The sequence below is a fragment of the Tachypleus tridentatus genome, chromosome 11, assembly GCF_004210375.1.
Source record: "Tachypleus tridentatus isolate NWPU-2018 chromosome 11, ASM421037v1, whole genome shotgun sequence".
Taxonomy (NCBI): Eukaryota; Metazoa; Arthropoda; class Merostomata; order Xiphosura; family Limulidae; genus Tachypleus; species Tachypleus tridentatus.
Genome location: NC_134835.1, coordinates 78027717 through 78047541, shown reverse-complemented (window position 1 = coordinate 78047541; position 19825 = coordinate 78027717). Strand labels below are relative to the sequence as shown.

Sequence of the window (19825 nt, the reverse complement as noted above, 5' to 3'; positions counted from 1 at the left end):
CGAAAACCGTTTTGCTGAAAGTGAAAAACATCACCTGTTTGTGAATTACATAATTCCAACCGTAAAGTAGTTGGCTGCTAAAGTACTTCAGAAACGAATGAGTTGCCGAAGAGTGGGAATTATTTTCAAGAACGTTCACTAAACGCCTGAATTAGTCGTTAGATGTCGTTGGCATATGTGCTGAAACTGAACGCCTTTGCCAGTTCTGTGCAAGCTGGAAAGTTAACATAATTGTGATTTCCCATTTAGAAATTCAAGGGCAGTAGTTTTGACTGCAGTCCTCTTATGCGAGAAATTTGATGTGTTATAGATTAGATTGTATTTGAAGTATTGAGCGGATTTAGATGCTGATTATTGTTAATGAGAAACGCCAAGTCACACTAGAATTTCTGATCCATTACATTTTGCTGGCCAAGCAACAGCACATACGTCTAAACTAAATATCTCACTTACTAGCTTGAAGCAAGACGACATAACTTTAATGACTTCCGTACCATTAATGAGAATTTTGATCAGCCAGTAAAGTTGATTTTCCTGTATAGCACATAATGGGATAGAGCATTTTTACTATAATTTGAGATTCTTTGGATGAGCTTGGTGGACTTTGAAAAGTTTCTGCAACAGTTTGTGCCCTTGTTATATGAGGCCAGGAAGAATTTTGGCTTAACACCTGGAATTTTTTCCAAAAGTTTGATCAGTATAAAATGTGAGTTAGGCTGAAGTAGATGGTTATTGATTTTTGTTTCTGTTAGTAAGTTATAATGAGTCTTAATAAGTATTATTTGGTTAGTCAATTGAGATGATTCAGCTTGTAATATTAAGTTTGTATTCTCGACTTAATATTTCAAACCGAATGTTGCACACTGTGTAAAGCACGAGAAATTAGAAATCAACTGAAATTGTTGTATTAACGTCTGCCGTGAACATAGGACTGTCTATTAATGAAAATTAGCTAAGATGTAGTTGAAAAAATAAAACGCTTTGATTAAAATCATGTGAAATGGACTTTGTCTGATTTGTTTTTATAAAGAAAAACACCTCAAAGTAGTAGAAACTGTTAAAACAGTCATTTTATTTCTATTCTGAATGTTCATGAATATTGTAACCCTTATTATTGTGCGACGAACAACTGTCTCATTGATCATTTCATCAGCACAAAATTTCAGCACTTTTCATTTACCACGTGATTTTTTTCGCTCTGATTTCAAGGCCAGTTGTATATGATTAACGAAAACTTCAACTGATTTGTTGAACTTTTTATCATGCGTTTCCATTGCTTTCTACACGTTTCGTTTCAGATCAGTAAAAAAATGAAGTTGAACTTCAAATTTCTTTGTATACGAATAACATTTTAAGACTCGTTTAATAACAGTACAGTAATCCTCTAGCCACTTCAGTGAATCTCCCTAATACCATTTATCACATTCCTGCTTCCTTATTTCATCTCCGTAGTTTTTGGGAACTACAGTACAAGAGTGTCAGGACAATGTAATATTTTGTCATTCTTTCCATTTTATAGGGCTAATTCTTCCACGCTATTGTAGAATATAAATTTCAACACAATAGTAATGCTTCACTGATCCCTGTTGATAATTGATTGAGCCAGGGTGAGAATAGTTATCATTCGTTATAATTTTCAGATACATGTACCAAGAGGATAATCATAACAGTTATGCTTGAATGAACATACTAAACAAATTTAGGATCAGAAATAATTGCCATGGAAACCCCATGCAGTGCCTTAACTATATAGATAGAAGCTACAAGGAACTAGTATATGATACTGGTTTATGTCAGATAAATCAGTTTAACAGCACTTCACAAATAAACCGTGATTTAAAACAACAAGAAACAGTGTTTAACACTAAATATTAAGTTTTGTTGTCATGCCACAGCTCAAAAAGTGTAGAGAATTGTCAGAAGAGCAGAGAGTTCGCATAAAAGCGTTAAGTGATATTTTTTGGGTGTTTTTCTGCTAAGGCGACAGGAGATCTCAGCAAAATATATGGAATAATAGACCTGTACAAGTACCATCTGACACTGATCCATCATGGTGTGTACCCAGTGGTTTGCATATTATTGGTAAAGAATTCTACTACCAAGAAAATAATTACTCCAAACACTCACCCAACCTATGTAGAAATTATTTACCTAAGAAAGAAGCTGCTGGGGTCATTCAAATAATGCAATGACCTTCACAGAGCCCCAATCTCAACTCAATTGGCCTGATCTGGAATTTGGTATATCAAAAACTTCACAAATCAAAAATTACTTCCAAAAAAAACCTTTATGGGAGTGTATTAGAGACATTTGAAATAAAATCCCAAAGGACAGTGATTAAATATGTTGCAATCATGCCAGGAAGACTCTCTGCCGTTATTAAAGCGAAAGGGAACACACAAAATATTAACTGCTGAACTCCAGCACTTTCACTGAGTTTGTTGTACTCCATACGAAGATTAATACAATTTTAATGTTTCATCTGTGATTTACCTCCCATTGTTCTTTGAAAGTATCCTGAAACCTAATTTTTGACTTTGTCCTAACACCTTTACACAGTATTTTATCCCTTGCATTCTGGCCTCAATTATTTAAGCTTCAACATCAACTGATTTGATCATTACAGACGCATGCATTACACAGGAAATGCAATAACAATGAAACGACATAGGTTAAAATAGTAGTAATTCACGTTACTGTAGTAAGTTACTGAAACTGTTTATGTTCAGTATCATATGAAGCTTCTGACTTTCAAATCATCCATTTCAGTGTTTTTGAAGTAGCTAACGAAAAGGCTTTAAAGAATTGCCAGTTGCTACTCCGACTAATGTTAACACGTTGGATCATCATGACTTCCCTGCACGGTGTTAACACGTTGAATTATCATGACTTCCCTGCACGGTGTTAACACGTTGGATCATCATGACTTCCCTGCACGGTGTTAACACGTTGAATTATCATGACTTCCCTGTATGGTGTTAACACGTTGGATCATCATGACTTCCCTACACGATGCTAACACGTTTAGTCATTATGGCTTCCTTACACAATGTTAACATGTTAGGTCACCATGGCTTCCCTACACAATGTTAGCAGGGAAGTAATTGCCAGGAATTCAAGCTCTAGCACGTTAATAAACAAAGTTAGTTAGTGCTTATTATGTTGACGCTACCAAGTGTACAGTGAAGGTGGTGAAACACAAGAGATTTTATCAAGAAATATATTCAGCGCTGTTCCTAAGAAAGATTTCAAGAACACTACCGTGTGTCACGATCATTATAGTTGTTGATGTTTAGCTTCAAATACCAAAATAATCATGATTCCTGTTTTTTTTCTCCAGATTTCAATTTTTCTCTGTATCCACCATCGATGGTTGCTGCTGCCAGTGTGGGTGCAGCTGTTCAGGGCTTGTTGTGGTTGAATAAGCAATGGTCTTCTCAGAATGAACTCTTGACAAGGCTGCATCAAATCTTAGGGATTGAAGTGGTAAGTTTTGCCTAATGTATATATTCGTAAGTTAGAATGCCTTTTTGTGTGTGTGTGTCGTGTTTATTATTATAATTTTCTCCCTCTGGTGAGATATAATCGGGAAAATACAACTTCCTCCACTTATAGGGAAGTGTATTTGAATTACGAGAAGCGTGTGAGAAGTTTGTTTGGAGAAACAAAAAAAGGATAAATTCTGTTTATACGACCATGGAAGTGATATTTGAACACATCATTGTCGCTTCAGGTGTTTTGTTACGTTTTTTACCCTTATCTTTTTAGTGATCGTTCAGAGAAAGCGTAAAACTAGAACTGTTTTGTGTGCTGAGAAAGTTTTCTCTTACAGCGACCAGATATCTTAAAGCTTCGTTCTTCTCAACTAAGCCGTTCTCGCAAAACGTTAAATAGGACGATCCTCACTGAGGCGATACTAGTATAATGTCGACAAGGACGTCTCCATAATTATCTGGTGCCTGGTGACGAGGGACAGAGAAGAAGGGATCACCCCGAGTAAGCAGAGACAGGATGTGGGACGAGGTTTTTGTACCAGTCTACTGGAAATCTTATCCCGATATGGTGCAGCCTGGGAGTTGGTGGAGAGATGTGACAGACTTTGTAATCACAGTTTTCCGTTGCTCCTTTCTCTTTTCGTGGCGCTGCTGGGCCTGTCAGCTCTCACGTTTTTTCCCAACTAGTGAAGGTCACGAACGGTCGGGAAACTTCTTGGTCTTGCTTGTAAACTCTATAGTGAGTAATGACTTACCGTAGTGGTAGGTGTAATCACACATTCCATCTTTGCATGCTACTCCATCACAAAGCCGCTGGCTGTAAACGGCCAGAAATACAACTGCGCTCCACCTATCTTTTGAGGTGGAGCCATCTACAAACCTCAATTTTTAAAGCCGTTCTTCCCACGGCAAGCGGCATTTCGTTTCATAGTACATTGGAAAATGAAATGTTTCGGCGCCTTTTACTGTAGATAAGTTTCGTGTTGTCCTGTTGAATCTACTACCGGCCTTGGAAAGTTCTTTAACCCCCACCCTTCCGAATCTCACCTTGTCCATACAGGAAACTAAATTACTTTATTAGAGATTCTGTAACAAATCTTATGGAGAAACACATTTGTTATTTTTTAATTCTTATCCGATTAATACAATCTCTAAACCTATTTTCTTCTTTTCTTACACAATGATTTAAGTGATAACCTTAAACACTTGCGGCAAACTTTCTTAATATTTTTGGCTTTTTAAACACATTTGTCGAAGTTATTTACACATAAAATTGCTTTTATGTCCACGGCTTTGTTACTCGCATCTAAGCTACACCTAAAAATTAAGCAGAAATTGCATCAGTATTACAGTCGATTCCACTAATTAATGTTAGATTATTCTATTTATGTTCTGTGTAGAATGACAGTAATGCCATCCGGTTTGTTTGATCAGTTCTTTCTTTGTATTATGTGTTTCGGTAGGCAGCAACATAAAATCCCTCAATACCTACCAATGTGTGGACCCCACTTGTAGCAAACAATTTCTACAAACCGGTAACTCACACTAGTTTGTTTTTGCTTTTAACGCAAAGCCACATATAGGTATGCGAATAAATTTAGCGTTCTATATCCGCGAACTTACGTTGGCCCATTGAGGGACTTAACCTGAAATAAATAGTGAATATCAAAAGTAATACCTCAAAAGTATTAGTTTATTATTTTGTTTCGCTGCAAAATATTTTATTATTGCGTCTTATTAAACGCCTGATATAGCTATATTGTTAGAACGTTCGACTCGTAATCTGAGGGTCAAATCCTTTTCACCAAACATGCTCGGCATTTTAGCAGTGGGAGCGTTATAATGTAACGGTTAATCCCACTATTCATTGTTACTAGGGTACCCCAAGAGTTGGCATTGAGTGGTGATGATAGCTGCCTTCCCTCTAACCTTTCACTGCTAAATATGGGACAACTAGCGCTGATAGCCCTCGTGTAGCTTTGCGAAAAATTCTAAAACAACTCAACCAAACTGCTCTCTTATACACAAGGTCAAGCAATCACTAAAAGTTTTTAGTAATATAACCCATAAGTTGAATGTGGATCTAAGTAATCGAACTAAGTATGGCAATTATTTTAGAATAATGAAAGATTGTTACACGTTTAGAAATGTGTTGAATGATTTCTCGCTGGACACAATCCTTTCAGTTTGTAGTTTTCACTTTATCCGAAAACATTTATAAAAACCCTATTGCTTATCTTCAAACGACAAAGTTTGACAGGATTTTGTTGACGCTATGAAAACAAACTGAATATTTGTATTTTTTCAGCTGCCTCGTTTATTTATCCTGTAGCCTTGAAAAACAAAGTTTGTATTCTAAAGGCGGCTGGTATGGACGTTAAAACTTTAATTAAAAGAAAGTCGAAAGGTTGTTCTGTACTTTATTTACAATAATTGAAGTTTTAACACTCATACCAGCCGTCTTTAGAATACATTTGTACTTCAATTGAGTTTCTCGTCATTATAAACAACGGTATTGTTGTAACAGATGGTTATGATAACCCCTTCCTATAATTTTTGTGCCTTCAACTACCACCCGTGGTATTCAAAGGTGTGGTTCTAAAGGTGAAAGTCAAAACTAGAAAAAAAAAATTATTTGGAGGTCATCTGTGCCCCCGAGTCTAGTCAGTACACACTTTCCTTGGTTGTTGTTGCTGATGTTCGGCGGCTTCTATTTGATAGTGGTTCTTTTTAGCTTAGGGTTAGGGGTAAGACTTCCACCGAATATATTAGTCATAGGCAAACTAGTCATCAAATTTCGCTACACCTTACTCGTGTTATCTGCGTAACAAAATAAAAACAGTGTTCAAGAGGTTTCCAGTGTCTGAAGTATTTATCTTATGAATGCTACAAACATTTTTATTTATTTTTTATTAAACATTTCAGTTACACAAAGTATGGTAATAAATAATTATTTTAAAACCTTTTTACTTTATATATATGTTACAACATTTTATTATACGAATGGTTTGAATTTTCGTCTTCAAGTATACTTCAATGTTTAAATGTTATTCTGAAAATAGTTTTTTGAATAAAATAATGTAACACCAGAATAGTATGATTTGTATTTTAGTATAAGGTTTAAATATATTCCCGAATTTGGTTCGTAGGATTGCCTTCGTCACTGCCTCGAACAGATTGAAAGTATGGTGGCGTCCCCTTCAGGCAAAAGCTCCAATAAACTGGAAGCTGTTGTGGTAATTGACGGGGAAAATGTTAAACCAGACACTCCAACAGACGTTCAAGATGTCCACTTTTAAGAAGTGTTGTAGTGAGTCTTCTTACTGAAATGGATATTTACATTTTACCAGGCTTAAAAGTCATTGACAGTGCTGACCTCTGTACTTGTCAACACTCGAGTCCTAGTCATATTGTGTATTTTGGGAAAGAAAAAACACGAAAATGAAGCATACATCACTAATAACTCGGATTTTTTACCGACGTGAAATAGTAAGTGACTGTAACTTAAGATTTAGCAACAGCAGATGCACAGCTGTCATTACGTCAATACCTCGGATCAATTCTGCCAATATTTCAATCTTGTATATTTTAAGCATTCCAAGAGTGTATAGTCTTTCTTTACTGTAAAATAAGAAAATGTTAAACTCCTTTTACACATACACAAGTCTCAATTCCTTTTAGATGAATCAAATGCAATATTGTATAAGAAGCTGCGTGAAAGAAAAATATTTGGTTGTAGTTTTAAATAACGACTTTGAGTATTGAATGTAATTAGTTAAATAAATCCAAGAAAAATTGAATTTCGAGAATGAGGATGAAAAAAAAAACATTATATTTTGTTTTCGACTGATAAGCGATTGTATTCATGTACAAACAGCCCAAAAATGCGTATTAATTTTGCTCTATAACTATTATAAGTTCATGTGTTTGTGTTGCTTCTTTCTAAATTCGTAATATTACGCTGCTACTCTGTCTTTTAACACCACATTGTACTTAGTTCTGTAGATCGTCTATGATTAAACACTAGTGCTTTCTCGTATAACTTCAAGTTCTTATGTTTTTATTTTTTTTATTGATATTCAAAATTAGATCTGTTTTAACAACGAGAATTGTATTTTACATAAAACTGTCACAAAATTTTAAACAAGTTTTTTTTTTTTTTACTTTTATATAATACACGAATTATATTTCCTGGAGGTAGTGAACGTAAAAATGTTGACTTTTGTGTGTGTGTGTGTTTTTCTTATAGCAAAGCCACATCGGGCTATCTGCTCAGCCCACCGAGGGGAATAGAGCCCCTGATTTTAGCGTTGTAAATCCGGAGACATACCGCTGTACTAGCGGGGGGCTGACTTAGTTATGAACTAACATTTTAAAATAAATTTCCACTGTGAGAAAAATTCTGAAAACTATACAAAAAAGTCATATATATCGGTTACAGTTAAAACGTAAGTTCAAATCTTAACGGTAAACGACTACTTTTTAAATAAACTACTAACGGTAAAAAATGAGTTGAATGTACTACTTTAAAGGTTTTGCACACGTAGCACGTGATGGCATAAACTCTTAACTGAGGCAGTTAAATGTTTTGTTACTAAAAAGCCATTTCTATAATAATTTGTATTCTATAATTAAAAATATTTAAGACAGTAACATATATTCCCGATTCACATATTTTCACACATTTACCTAATTGTTTAAATCTTTATTTTCGTGTTGTTTTACACAAATATTTCATTCCTTTCTTGCTATTGAACATTTAAAGTTTGTGTGTGCGTTTTTCAAGATTTTTAAAAAGAAAAAAAACAAATCTGGCAACATTTACTGTCCACGCTGAACAACATGCTTTTATATTATACTTGAAGTACTGTGAGAGCCGGTTTAAATAGCTGTCAGTTGTTTTAAGTATCAAAATAAATTGTATAGATAAGTGAAATTAGTAACCGGTTAAAGAGTTGTAACAAAGTAAAGTTAAACGCTGAAGTAAAGAATTGAAAACTAGTTTTTTATATATATAATAATAATACGACTGAATTAAAAATGGCACTGCGTAGATTCACATTGTGGTTAATCTTTAATTTAATAGGACATTTAATAAAGATTATTATCCACCAATTTTTAAGTTGAGCTTTCAGCCTCTAGATATGAATACATGTTACGTCAACGTAACTAATTTACATGGGAAACTTGTAAGAACATTCAGTAGACAAAGAAAGCGGTATTCGGGTAGAATCTCGATTGTTATTAGAGTCACATTTGTTGTAGTTAAAGTTTAGTCTGTTTATTAAGTTTAACATGATTAAAGTGTTAAAAAGAAGGTGGATTTTGGTTGCCCGAAAAATATTTGAGGCATTTAGTATTTGATTTTTTTAAATTTAACATTGAATTAAATGTTCTAATGATAGATAAAAAGACATCGTTGTTTATGTTAAACATGTATTTGTTCGAAGGAAAAAGGGATGCAAGAATATTTTCTTAATGACATTGGAAGTTATTTCATGCTGGGTGAATTTGAGGGCGTAATTATTGCGTTTAATTAATTCATTGTAAGAGTTTTATGGGAGAAAATAAAGAAGGTAAAAGATATATGATCACAAATTTCAAGTCAGTTTCTCACTTTAATTAATGTTCTGTAGTCCAACTTAATTTAAACATAAGAGTAAGTGGGTTAAAACACAAGTAAAGAGTAATTTACTTTAAAGTACATCATTTATAGAATCGTTTGTAAGATTTACTTTTGTAAGTTTATTTTTACTTAGTTGTCTGTATGTCATATTTGATTTGTTTTTACACAATTTTTCATTTAGGGGAGAGGTTAAAGTTCATATGAAATGGTGTACTTGAGTCAGAAAAGAACTTATCGAAGTTAAATCATCCAACAAGATTTCTCTTTAATATAGATGGATGTATAGAGTTCTCAGGAATATTTAATCATTGACTTCACTGTTAAAACTTGTCGTGAGTTGTATGGTGCTTTTCGTTCTTACACTTCATAAATTGCCTACTTATACACAGTACTTACATTTTTGCTGTTGTTTTTATCGTAAATATTTATCTGCGCCTTAAAATTATGGATTACTTTAAACTTGAAACTAGAGTTAGATATATGTACACGTCTTTAACTTGCCTATTACTGTAAATTCTCTTCAGTTTATGCTGTGTGTGTATGTGACGAGGGGAGGGGTGTATATGCAACTCTTTTTCTATTAGGTATTTTACGTGTGGAATAAAATTGCTTCTTTAATAAAAACGTTTTTGAAGTTTTTATTATTAAATGAGTCACAAAAACAAGATATCTGAAGTTTAAGATTTTAAAATTCGAGTTTTAATAGTAACTACCGTAATATTTTGTAAATAACTTTACTTGTACAAACTGTTTCATACAACAAATAATTTTAAGGTGTTTAGTTATCTTCAACCGAAATGGCTCTTTACGTGACGTTATGGTCTGTGTTCAGGCGTAATCAACTCTTAATTTTGGACTACTAACCGAGGAAAAAAAAAAGCCGGCAAGACCTGCTGTCTACATAGCTACTCTGACAATAAAGCAGGATTGTGACGTTTATATTATACCTGCAGCTTAACGTGCAGAATGAGTCCAATGTTCAAATCATACCTCAAACCTTGAACCTTCTTATCAACTCCAAACGTTATACATTAGGCTAGACAAAGTCCGGTTTTTTTCAAGATAAATAATTTAAATTTTCAATGCATATATTTTAAAGATCATCCCATGTTTTTAGCTAAAAACATGAACATTTATCTTTTGCCTCACCAACAGACTTACAACTCGAGAAACCTGATTTCGATACCCGTGGTGAACAGAGCACAGATAGCCAATTGTGTATCTTTGTGCTTAACTACAAACGCACACACATGCATACACTGATCTTTTGTATTTTTTGAAATATTATCTACTTTTATTCGAACAGAAAATATCATTTTTTATGATTTTCAAAGCTCTATCTTTAATTCACGAATCTTATCAACAAATACTATAATTAAAAGACAAGTTATTTTTTTCTTTAATAGATTGTTTAGGCAGAGTATTCAAGATGAAACTTTGTATAATGGACGGCAACTGCCTGTTGTGGAGAGAGAAGTGCTGAGGACGTTTCGAAAGTTTTCCGCCTTTCGTCTTCTACAAAGTTTCATCAAGTTCGTTATTATCTGTACTCGGTTGAGTAAACTGGATGTATGTTCAGTGTGCTTGAAATTAAAACTAAAAATAATATGTAAAAATAAATACCCATTACAAGACACCGCTAAAGTTGTAAGTACACACTGAAACATGAAACCTTTTGGACTTTAGATGTTAGCTAGTCGGCCTTTTTTTTTTAATTTCTCATTTAGAGCGAAAGATTTTATCGTAAAAGTTACAATATACAGTGAGGTTGAAGTGTCATTAGCACACTCGTCTAATTTAAAGCCATATTAGGTTAGATACGAATAACATGCTAAGCCTATTCATATTACTCTGTTGCGTCATTATTTTCAGCCTGAAATACTTGATGAAATGCCTCTTGCTTCGTGGTTTAACGCCAACAAAATTTTACCAAAAGACTAACATAAAACGACTTACCATAAATAGATCAGTTTAACAAGTTTATTTTGATGTATCATGGAAACGTTTAAGTCTAACCCATTCTGAAACGTGATAAGTAAAAAACTGAAATATTTGCATGTAATAGATTAACCACTGAAAATGGGTAAATAAATCAATATTAAAAAAAATCAGTATCGGTTCTCTTTCCGCCGGCCCAGTATGGCCAGATGGTTAAGGCATTCGACTTGTAATCTGAGGGTTGCGAGTTCGAATTCCCGTCACACCAAACATGCTCGCCCTTTCCGCCGTGGGGACGTTATATTGTGGTAGTCAATTCCACTATTCTTTAGTAAAATATAAAATAGCAGCCCAAGAGTTGGCGGTGGGTGGTGATGTCTAGCTGCCTTCCATCTAGTCTTATACTGCTAAATTAGGGACGACTAGTACAGATAGTCCTTGTGTAGTTTGCGCGAAATTAAAAAAAATATATATCTTTCCGCCACCTCGTTGAGAATTAAATAGTTAACATGTTGTCATCTATTCATGTATTCATTAGTTGTATGCTTTAAATTACATTTTATTTTTTGACTGTGTTGAAGTGTAATCGCAAAAGTAAATGTTTACTTCCTTTTAGACCGAACTTCTTTAAATTGTTCGTTATATATTCTCGTTATTTCCTCCTTATGAATAACAAACAGAAAAGGTTTATTTTATTGTGGTTTTCTTTTAAACATAAATAGTCTTCTTTCTTCTGGAACAAGCGTATCTCAAATTCACCTCAAAACTCGTCGATATAATAAAGACAATGTACAATAATAATTATAGAAAACGTATCGGTCGATTGTTTATCTTGAAAACTTCTCCTCAAAGCGTTTAAGGTTTCTATGCTCATCGTGGAAAGAATACAGATAACCCACTGTGTTGCTTTGTGCCTCATTCCAAACAATAAAACAGTACGTGCTCTTTAATCTATCTTCTCCTTGATTGTACAGTAATGAAACATACATGTGGAAGTGTCAATTTATGAATTTATTGAACCCTTCTCTTTTTTAATACTTATATGAATATATATATTCCACTATTTTATTGTAAGAAAAATCCAAATCTTCTGTCTGATATATCTTTTGTTTTAACATCACTTGAATATTCCGTCAGACATAAAAGACTGTTTAGTGTAGGAAATATTTTTAATCAGTTTGTATTGTTTTGAAATCCATTAATGTCGAGGCTGTGGTGATGTTTGGAATGCCGAAACGATAGATGTATAAACAGCTGCGACCAGACAAGCGGAAACAGAGAGTAAAGTAAAGCCGCGTAAAAGAGAAGTTCCGTCATTGAAAAGTTAGAAAACGTAAAGTTAACCGTTGTGGGAGTGTATGACATAATTGGTTGACATGTAAGAGTGAGAGTAACAGGTTGAAAGAGATAAAAATTCTGTCTCATCAAAGGGTGTTCTAAACTAATTGAAATCGCCTGTGTGGACTTCGACAAAAAGTAGACGATTATTAGAAGTTCAGCATACAACTGTGGTAACTCACACGACAGCGTGAGTTAATTATACACGCATATTATTGCGAACAAAACTAGATAAAAAATAGTTCGGCTTGTAAACTAAATTTTAAAACAACTTAACTGGTTTAAGTGGACTTTTGAGAAGAAGAGAACTAACTATACAGTGTTTAAGATATAACTATGATCTTCATAGTGTAAAGAATTTTTGTACATACGTTCAACTTGTTTCAAGTGCTCTTTATTTATTTTTAAATTTATCGCCAACAAATCACATACATTTGCTGCAAAATAATCCTTAGTCCACTACACCCATATATTTACATTAGAACAGGGTGGCCCGTAAGTCCCTACCCATCCATTTACCTTATGTATCCAGTGTATCTGTGTGCTGTCCCTCATTCTTGCTGCATAATATTATGCAATGCCATGTTCTGTGAGGCATTTTCCTCAACATAGCAGGGGTTATTGTTTCAAATGCCGTGGTAACAGCTGCCTTCAACTCATCATTAGTATTATAACGTTGTTTAGACACAATGCGGATGGATGTGGACTTACGGGCCACCCAGTATACATATATATTAGTGAAATTTAATACATTTTGATAAAGTTAAGTAAACAAAATCATAAGAAAGAACTGCATTAAAAACAGCAAATCCAAATTTCTGACTAATTATATTAGTTTGTTATAACTTGAGAAACAAGCCAAAACACAAATAAATTAAACAAAAGAACTGCATTAATTGAAATATCCCAGGGTACAAACTATAATGTGGGATTATGAAATGTATCCTGAGTTTTAGAGGTGACTGAAAAGTAGGACCTACACTGCAGTGGGAATATACTGTCTATCAGTCTTAACCTCCATTCGTTAGTCTTACATGAGAAATAAAAGAATAGCAATAGATATAGAAATTAGGAGAACGAGATGCGGGTACCTTAGCCCACAACGCCCCACATCTGTATCACCCTTCACCGCCTGCAGTTGTGGAAAGCGACTACTCTCCAAAGTAAAGAAGAAAAATAAGAATAAAAGAATAAAGTATTACCATTTGGGGGTAATTTGAAAACTTATTTCTGAAAGTTAGTATTCCACCCAACATGGTAGAAAGGCACTAATTGGTAGCACAGAAAATGAATTATACTAGTATGAAACGTCTGATCCAGTTGTCTAAACAAACTACTATAACTCCCAACCACCACCCATTTATTAAATCTACTGTGACTATCATGGTCTAAACAAACCTTTTATATGGGACAAGGTGTACATCCTCATAATGTAGTGTCAAGTTGTTAAATGACCTTATTCATAACTAAAAATAGTTATTAGAAATTTTAAGTAAAATGTCTCTAATTTTTATTTCTTTATATTTATTTAACACTCCTACGAAAAGACGTTTCTAGTCCTGATTTCTCCAAGCCCGTTCCCCTGGCTGTGGTTTCGCTAGATAGTAGATTGGGACAGTGGGAATCTTAGGATTTAAATGGCAATTACATTTAAATACAAAATTATTAGCCTAATATTAATAACCTTTCAAGTTGCTCTGGGGCCTATTAGGCCCCACTTTTCGTAGGAGTGTTAATACGATCTTAGCATTGTTACATAATAGTTTACTAATTTTATTTAAAGTTTCTTTATTAAATCCATTAACATTTAATTTTTATATCAGTATTTCAACATTACTGATGAAATATTTTAATTTATTACAAAGTTTACAACATCTGAATAATTGTGAAGTTATAATGCTTATAACAGATGGGTGTGGTACATTACTATTAACAGAGAGTAAACCATAAATCGGAAGACAAAATATTTTCTTTTATCAAAAATATTGACATTGGTATCCTTATCAATTATTTCAATTTCTAAATCTAAATAATGTACTCTGTATTAGATAATGAAGTATTTTCAATATCTAATTCTGCTGGATAAATAGTATTAATAACATTATTTATTTCAGGATGATTTATACTAATTAAATCATTTATACATCTGTAAGTTAAAGTAAAAATATCTGGATTTGTGTAATTTTCAATAAATACATTCTCATAATAGTAAAGATATAAATCTGCTATATAAGTAGAGTAGTTAGCTCCCATTGGAAATCCTATCACTTTTTTAAAAATTTGGTTATTGAAAAATATATTATTATTGTAAATACAGAAACTTAATATATCTTTTATATTTTTGGAGCTAAATTTTCTTTCTTCCAGTCCTATAAAAGGATAACAGAACTGTTCTGTTAATTAATTTAGCACAAAAATTAAATCGTTTAATAGAACTGTAGTGTAGAATGTGGTAAAATCAAATATTTGAATATTATTCATTTGTTCACAATTTTTCAAATATTTTAAAATAGGTTGATTAGTTTTTATTATCCAAAACGTATGTTTTATTATTAAAACTTACATTTTTAATTTTATCAAGTAAAATTTTGAGTACTTTATTTAGTAACATATACTTGCTGTTTGATACTTGTTCTTATTGAATTAGAAATAAATCTAAATTTTATTAAAGATTTATGTAGTTTGGGAACAGCATAAAGAAACGGTAATCCCACATAAGAATTTTGTTGAAAATAAAGTTTATTATAAGTTTTAATGAAATTATTAATTGCTGTATTTTTAGATTGGTTAACAAGTTTCAATTTTGTGTGCTATTGATTTCTTTTATTATAATTAATGCATAAAGCTGTTTACAAATGATACCAATGTTACAGTTAGCCTTATCAATGGGAGCTATAACATATTTCTTCTGTAGTTCTTGAATCTTATTTTTAATTTATAAAACGATAAATATGTATTGTTATATCCTGAATTTTATTTTTTTAAGTACATACAACTTCCATTTCAAAAACCATCTAGATGGATAAGATGTAATACAGTTAAGTTTAAAAATATGTTCATCAGTATTGTTTTCAATACATTATAGAATATTATTATTATTACACTTTGTGGTTATTTTGTATTTATATCCTTTTTTTGAGTATTTTACACAATATTTTATCTTTTATAATTTTCAAGTTAACAGTAATATGTTTATGAAAAGTATTAATAAATAAACTATTTTCGCATTCACAAGGTAAGTCATTAACTTCCTTCATCTATGTTTAGACAAGTTAAAAAAGTTTTATGATTATATATAGTAATGGACCAATTGGAACTTCGTATTTATAACTGACGGTAGGCTTAAATTTTTATAAGGAAAAATATTATTTTTTGTAGATTGTTGGATAATTTTAAAAATCTGCAAATCATTGAATATTTTATGTCTCAAATTAGTTACCAAATATGAAGGTTTTAATTGCAGTTTCTCTTTTCCTAAACTTACTAAGTCATTGACTTTAAATCGATATTTTATTATATCTACAAGTAAGTGTTTTGCATGATCGTTTCGAAAATCAAATTTTTTATTACATTAATTAATGCTCCTATTTTGGGAAGATTAAGTCGATAAACCTTTTTAAAAAATAATTTACGTACACTAATACCAGTATAAAAACTATTATCCAACTAACTACAAAATTCTGAAAAATTAACCCATTTTAATTTATTATTTCCTTTACCTCCAATTTTTCTAATTTTACGAAAAAGTTATCTATAAAGAAAAAATAGCAATACAGTAGTCATTACACAACTCAAAGCAGTAGAACTATTAAAATTTTGGTTTAATCCATAAATATATAATGTTTTTAGTTTCAAAATCTAAAAGTTTTCTCGTTGAAGTCTATTGGTGTCTTCATTAACAGTTTCTAATATAGTTATCTTAACAGAAGTAAAAGGGTGAATCCTGAAATATTTTAATTATATAAAATTAATTAAATTGTTTTTAACCTGAAAACTGCAAATTTATATGTATATGCAATGGGTTTGAAGTTTGACCCACATATTACACATTACATTTTGTACATGTTAATAGATAAATTGCTTTTTTATTTTACTAAATGAATTTGTGTAAGTAGTAGAGTGAAAAATATTTAGAGCAGGACATGTGAGACATCTTTTACTATTTCATTTTATAATATTTGCAGCAATATAATTATTATACTCAGCTCGCTAGGTTTAATTATAGTTTCAGAATATGGTTATTTGAGTATTTGTAGCCTTCCTGTCAGTTTGAACGAGTCTGACCACTCTCCTCTGACCTTTCTCATTAACAAGGTCAGCAGTTTCTAAGATGCTGGAACCACCACGTCTGGTACCAACAATCATTTAACGGTCAATGTCGCTTAGATCCCACACACTTCCCATTCTAATGTTTGGTCAAACAACAACTGAACGTCTTCATCATGTCTGCATGCTTTATATATTGAGCTGCAGCCACATGGTTTGTTGTTTGGCTATTTGCGTTAAAGAGAAAATGTACCTAATAAAGTAGCTACTGAGTGTGTGTGTATGTATATATACTAAAAAGTATGTTTCTGATAGACTCAATCATTGAAATGTCATATATATATATATGTCATAAAACTCGTAAGATATTTGTTAATTTTACAAAACACCAGTGGTTAAGTTTGAAAATTCTAATTTTAAATTAATATTTCAATGTGTCGTGGCTACTATATGATTAAATTGATATACCTATTTCAACATTCTACAATTGTATCTCAAACATTAGGCAAATATTACTTTTTTAAATTAAATTTTGTATATAATTTAATTTATTTTCAATAATCTTAAACTGCCTTCAATGTCACTTTTGATAACTTCTGAACATAGAGTTGAATATTTTCCAATCGATTGAACCTGAAGTTCATCATACACATAATATTTAAAACATCACATTTTTAACTCTTTGCCATTTTTCACGAGAATTACGTCAAAAATATTACATAATTCACAAATAAACTCAGCCTTCAATTTAATTCGAAATATCAAATTATGATTTCTTATCCCATCTTATCCCATCTAATTATCTTATCAATAATCCATAATGGTTCAATCTGACTCCTGGTCATGGGATTGAGCAAACCTCACTGAAACAATTCTGATACTGTCGCTAAATCCTTCATCTTCATAAGATAAAACATCAATATAAGGAGAACTTCATTCGCCAAGATCTTATTTTTGTACGATTATTCCAACTTTCATTTCCTTAAGCTGGTAAGCCGAGCAGGAAACTCTACATCTCTTACAGTTGGGCCTAAACACTAACGTGTACACATCTTTGGCTTTCTTTATATACATAATTCATTTCCCAGAAAGATGGAAAACTGGCTCATCTAACTAGATCATCTTTTGGCACTGAATACTTAGTTTCAAGTTCTTAACCTATTACTTGTATAATTGTACGTTTATTGGAATAATGAATCTGTTGTGACGAGTTTTTCTACCATAATGCTCTGTAATTGTATTTAACGAAGAAAAGATGAGATAAATTATATTATCATGATATTATCTACATCTCTATGGGGAAAACGTTGACAACTCAGCCTCAACGCATACCAAGCTTCTCCAAAGGACATCGAAATCTTCCTTAGACCACACATCTTGACAAAATTTCCATATATTCAGACAGCATACTTAATTTCATCTCAATGGTTTTAGTGTTAGAGGGTTTTTCATTGTTTATCACAGACTTCACTTTGATGATAAGGGTGTTGCACAGAATTACTCTAAGATATAGTTTTGAGCCTGTTACTGTTCTCAACACCTTCCTGTGTGAGATATTCCCTTTTTCAACATGTTGTATCCTTCGGCTCCACATTGTTTACCAATATTGATAAACGGATGTCCTTTCTTACAACAACTATTTGACAATGGTAAAACAAATAGAACCAAAATTTCCAGTCGTAAGATCCTATTCTATTGTATAATAGTCATAAAAGTAATTCCCTAAAATTAACTAAAAGAAAAGTATAATGACGGGAGCTGAGATTTTTTCAAATATCAAGGCTTGGATAGGCAGGATGATGATGCCAGTAATGTAGAGATTTTATTCTCCATGTAAAATTGAGACAACTTAGTCTGCTGTATGACCATTAGACGATCGAGTGATATGTTTAATTTTAACCTATTTGTTTGGTCACTTTGTTCAAATTCAATACTCAATGCTACGTACTTTTTATTTAGCAATATTTGTTCTCCAAATACTTGTTTCTCCACTTTTGTATAAGATGGGGTATGTGGTTCACTATGTTGTATAGTGTATTTGAAAGCTTCACAAATCTTGCATAGAACAATAATAAAATAGATAGTCAAAGATCGTGAACACTTTTTTGCTCTATCAAATGATGAAACAATTACTGTCTAGAACACAATAGGCGCTAGGCCTACTAAAGAAAGAAAACAGTAAATCTCCGTTTTTCACTATTCGTTATTTTTCGACTTTTGAACGCTTTGAATAGCTCGAAAGTGCCACATACACCAGAGATGGAGCAACTGTGCCATGTAGCTCTTCATATCTAGCTTCTAATAACCTGTAAAGAAGAAAATTCAGATAACTTTTGCATTGCTTTAATACAGGCGTCCTTGCCATACCTCTACGATTAGCATATCTATATCATTTATGTAAAGTGAGAGTAACCCTTTGTAGACCATTCTTTAGAAAATACTGTTCGAAGAGATCATACTTGATACTTCTTTATATTAATTACATTTCATATTTATATCTACCTTCTTCTCAAATCTATTGATCCAATTTTATTAAATAGCGTTTATATTTGCAAATTATGTTTCTGTGGCTACCAAACTACCCGAACTTATGCAACTTCATTAATGGTAGTTTTGAAATTAGACATTACACGTTATTGAACTACAGACTAGATTTATGTATAAGTAGGTTTAAAAATGTTTTAAACTAGTATAGGGTTTTACATTATTGTTTTTTATATAAAAAAGAGTGGAACTTAAATATTTTGCTTGAAATTTGCTTTTCTAGGACTTATTTTACCTGAGATAATCTCTTCTTCTTTATCATCACATGCTTTCTTATTACTGGGAATTTTCTTTGGGTGGATAGACGGTTGAGCAAATCCATATGTGAATCTATTCTAATGTTCTAGAAGTGGTCAAAATATAAACAGTCAAGTGCTGCCACCTGTCATCCGTCTAATTCATTCCTTTTTTTCTTTCCAGATTTCACAAAATAAACAACCAGTGACTGAGAGCAGCTAAACTAAGATTTTTGCATTAAAATTCTCGAAAATCAAGATTAATTACTATAGTATATATCAAAAAACAGTTAGATGAAACAACTTTTTCACTGCATGAGACGTTTTATATTTTTTAGGTGTTCTGGAAAAAAAGAATATAGAGAGGATTATGTGGTATTATT

General features: G+C 32.3%; 1 protein-coding gene and 1 long non-coding RNA gene across 4 annotated transcripts in view; one reads left to right on the top strand and one right to left on the bottom strand.

Moving 5' to 3' along the window:
- LOC143232542 (G1/S-specific cyclin-D2-like) overlaps positions 1 to 12008 on the top strand; it is a 33623-nt gene extending 21615 nt beyond the window's left edge. Inside the window, exons 4-6 of one of the 3 annotated variants that reach the window (XR_013017583.1) lie at positions 3341 to 3486; positions 6644 to 6983; positions 10527 to 12008. Coding sequence is in view for 1 of the 3 variants with exons in the window: in XM_076468113.1 (XP_076324228.1) it covers positions 3341 to 3486; positions 6644 to 6793 (296 nt within the window). In the remaining 2 variants the exon portion in view is untranslated. Of the gene's footprint in view, positions 1 to 3340; positions 3487 to 3832; positions 4234 to 6643; positions 9745 to 10526 lie in introns of those variants that run through there. The other 2 variants (XR_013017584.1, XM_076468113.1) reach the window with 2 other exon arrangements.
- Positions 12009 to 16245: 4237 nt separating this feature from the next.
- LOC143232540 (uncharacterized) lies at positions 16246 to 19579 on the bottom strand. The gene is made up of 2 exons (XR_013017582.1): positions 19442 to 19579; positions 16246 to 18968 (listed from the first exon to the last, which is right to left on the bottom strand). It is a non-coding gene; the product is annotated as an uncharacterized LOC143232540 (long non-coding RNA).
- Between the last annotated feature and the right edge of the window lie 246 nt (positions 19580 to 19825).